The following is a 2,787-nucleotide window of genomic DNA, read 5'->3' as shown; positions in this document are numbered from 1 at the left end:
CAAAAAAAGAAAAGATTGAGTACGTTATTTTCTATATTTCGGACTCGATCCATGCATGATCTACAATATTAATGAGGAAATTTGACAATCATGGAACCAACGGCATGAAGTTATTTATTTTAATATCTACTAGCATAATTGATCAAGATTAATATTATGCAAAATTTCATTGAACATTTCAAACATCAGAGTTTATACCATTTTCTGTATTATTTTTTGCTGGAATTTCACGTCAAACACATGAGCTTTAACCTTCATTGACCATAAAAATGAAAATACTAATTCGAGGATGATGATAATATGCATGAGCCTGAATATAATGGTGTGTGTGTGTGTATCATGATAATAATTTCAACAATATCCAATTCATGACCGACCGTGGCAATAACTTATCCTTAATTTACTAGTGTACGTGTCATTAGCTATATATTGTTATAAATTAAAAAAAAAATCAAATCTTTTAAAATATATAATATAGTGCAGGAAAAAATCTATTCATCATCTATTTTCTCATCATTCCATGATGTGGTATTAGATGATAGGTTCGTAAGTGAAATATAATAAACAGTCTCAAATCATCTAATATCACATTATGGGATGATGAGTAAAATTACTCTTAATGAACTAATTCGTCTAACTTGTCTTTATCGTCGACCATAATATCATGGCCAATATCACAACCATGCAATCATGTAGTCATGATGAGGTGATCATCGATCGAGACCATGGTAAAAAGGGTTTTAGTGGCTGTTAATTATGGTCGTCGTAACAATTTCATTCGAGACTTCGAGTACTGTTGATTAATGGACAATTATAAGTAATAGTGGTTATTGGAGCAATAATAATTGCCATTCATCATAAGTTACTACTAGTTAAAATTCCAATAAAAGTTTTTATTGAAGATCATCATAATGCCATTCATGAATACATTAATTAAACTCATAAACGAAAAAAAAATACAATTTATTAGAGTTAAAATACATTTTTAACCTTATAACTACTGTTCCTGCCTTTATTAAAGTGTATATAAGACTATGTTTTGTAATACTTTAGATTACATAGTACAAATTATATTTTTCCACCTCTGTTTTACGTTTCCATTTTTGTTCTTTACATGGTATCAGAAGAATTTTTTCACAAAATACAATCATGTCAGATTCATTTGTTTCTTCAACTCTTAATCCTCCTCATGAAGATTCTTCAAGTCCTTTCTTCCTTCATCACGGTGACAGTCCAAGTACATTGCTCGTAACACAAGTTCTCAAAGGTGAGAACTATCATACCTGGCATTGATCAATGTCAATTACATTAACTGCAAAAAACAAAATCGGATTTGTTGATGGCTCCATCTTGAAACCAACCGCTTCTTCTTCTCAATTTTCCTCTTGGATTCGATGTAATAATATGGTCTTGTCCTGGCTACTTAATTCTTTATCCAAAGAAATTGCCGCTAGTGTGATCTATGAAGATTCTGCAATGGCAATGTGGTGCGATCTCAAATATCGATTTTCTCAAGCCAACGGACCTCGTATCTTCCAATTACAGAAGGCTATTGCTTTTCTTACACAAGATAACCTCACGGTTAGTGCATATTTTACACAAATAAAAGGATTATGGGATGAGTTACTCAATTACAGGCCATTGCCATCTTGTTCATGTGGTGCTCTACGATCCTTATCTGATCTCCAACAACAAGATTATGTTATGTGTTTCCTTATGGGACTAAATAATCGATACTCTCACATTCGAGGTCAGATTCTGTTAATTGATCCTCTTCCTTCAGTTAACAAATTTCTCTCTCTTATTCTTCAAGAAGAAAGACAAAGAGACATTGGATCTTTCATGATCCCTTCCATTCCTTTTGCTGCTTTGTCTTCAAGCAGAATTGGCAAATCCTCTGTTGGCAATAATGCTTCTATTCGAAAGGATAGACCTCTATATTCTTATTGTGGATTGCAAGGTCACACTGTTGGCAAATGCTTTAAACTTCATGGATATCCACCAGGATATCGTGTTAAAGCCAGATCCTCAACTCCTTATGCTAACCAAGCAGTCTCCAATGATTCCAATTTATCTCTACCTCTTTCTCATACACAGTGTCAACAACTTTTGGCACTTCTCAATCCTGAGTCTTTTGCTCCTACTCATTAGGCAGCAAATACAATTACCTCATCTCTTTCTAATCATCTCTCAGGTAAATTTTCTTTTAATCATTTGGTTTTTTATTCCATCAATAAAACTTCCAAATAGTTTTCTGATCATGACTGGATAATTGATACCGATGCGACTGATCATATGGTTCACTCAATATCTTTATTCGCCTCATATCAACCTGTACACAACACTGTTGTGAAGCTTCCTAATGGAACTTTTGCTCATGTAAGTCATATAGATTCCATTTTCTTATCACCGAACCTCATCTTACATGATGTTCTATATGTGCCTTCCTTTACCTGTAATCTCATTTCTATTAGCAAGCTAACCAGTTCATCTTGCTGTCTTATTTTCCTTCATAATGAATGCTTTATTCAAGACCTCATACATTGGAGGACGATTGGGAGGGGACAAGCTAAAGAAGGGTTATATCTGCTACAACCTCCACCCATTCATGGTTTTGTGTCTCAAAATGCATCTTCTCATGTTGATTATTTCAATGTTAAACCACATACTGTTAATTCTGTTTCCAATACTTGTAATATTGTTAATTTTGTTTCTATTTGGCATTAAAGGATGGGACATCCATCCTTATCTTTGATGAAACTGTTGCCTCAATTTTCTTCCATCACT

The 2,787-nt window shown here is 33.5% G+C and overlaps 1 protein-coding gene across 1 annotated transcript; it reads left to right on the top strand.

Moving 5' to 3' along the window:
* The first annotated feature begins 1,296 nt into the window (after positions 1 to 1,296).
* Positions 1,297 to 2,151, top strand: LOC121253319. Its single transcript, XM_041153350.1, has one exon. It carries the CDS (start codon positions 1,297 to 1,299, stop codon positions 2,149 to 2,151), a length of 855 nt encoding a protein of 284 aa, XP_041009284.1.
* The last annotated feature ends 636 nt before the right edge of the window (positions 2,152 to 2,787 follow it).

Source organism: Juglans microcarpa x Juglans regia, chromosome 2S (genome assembly GCF_004785595.1).
Source record: "Juglans microcarpa x Juglans regia isolate MS1-56 chromosome 2S, Jm3101_v1.0, whole genome shotgun sequence".
Taxonomy (NCBI): Eukaryota; Viridiplantae; Streptophyta; class Magnoliopsida; order Fagales; family Juglandaceae; genus Juglans; species Juglans microcarpa x Juglans regia.
This window is presented reverse-complemented; position numbering and strand designations above follow the sequence as displayed.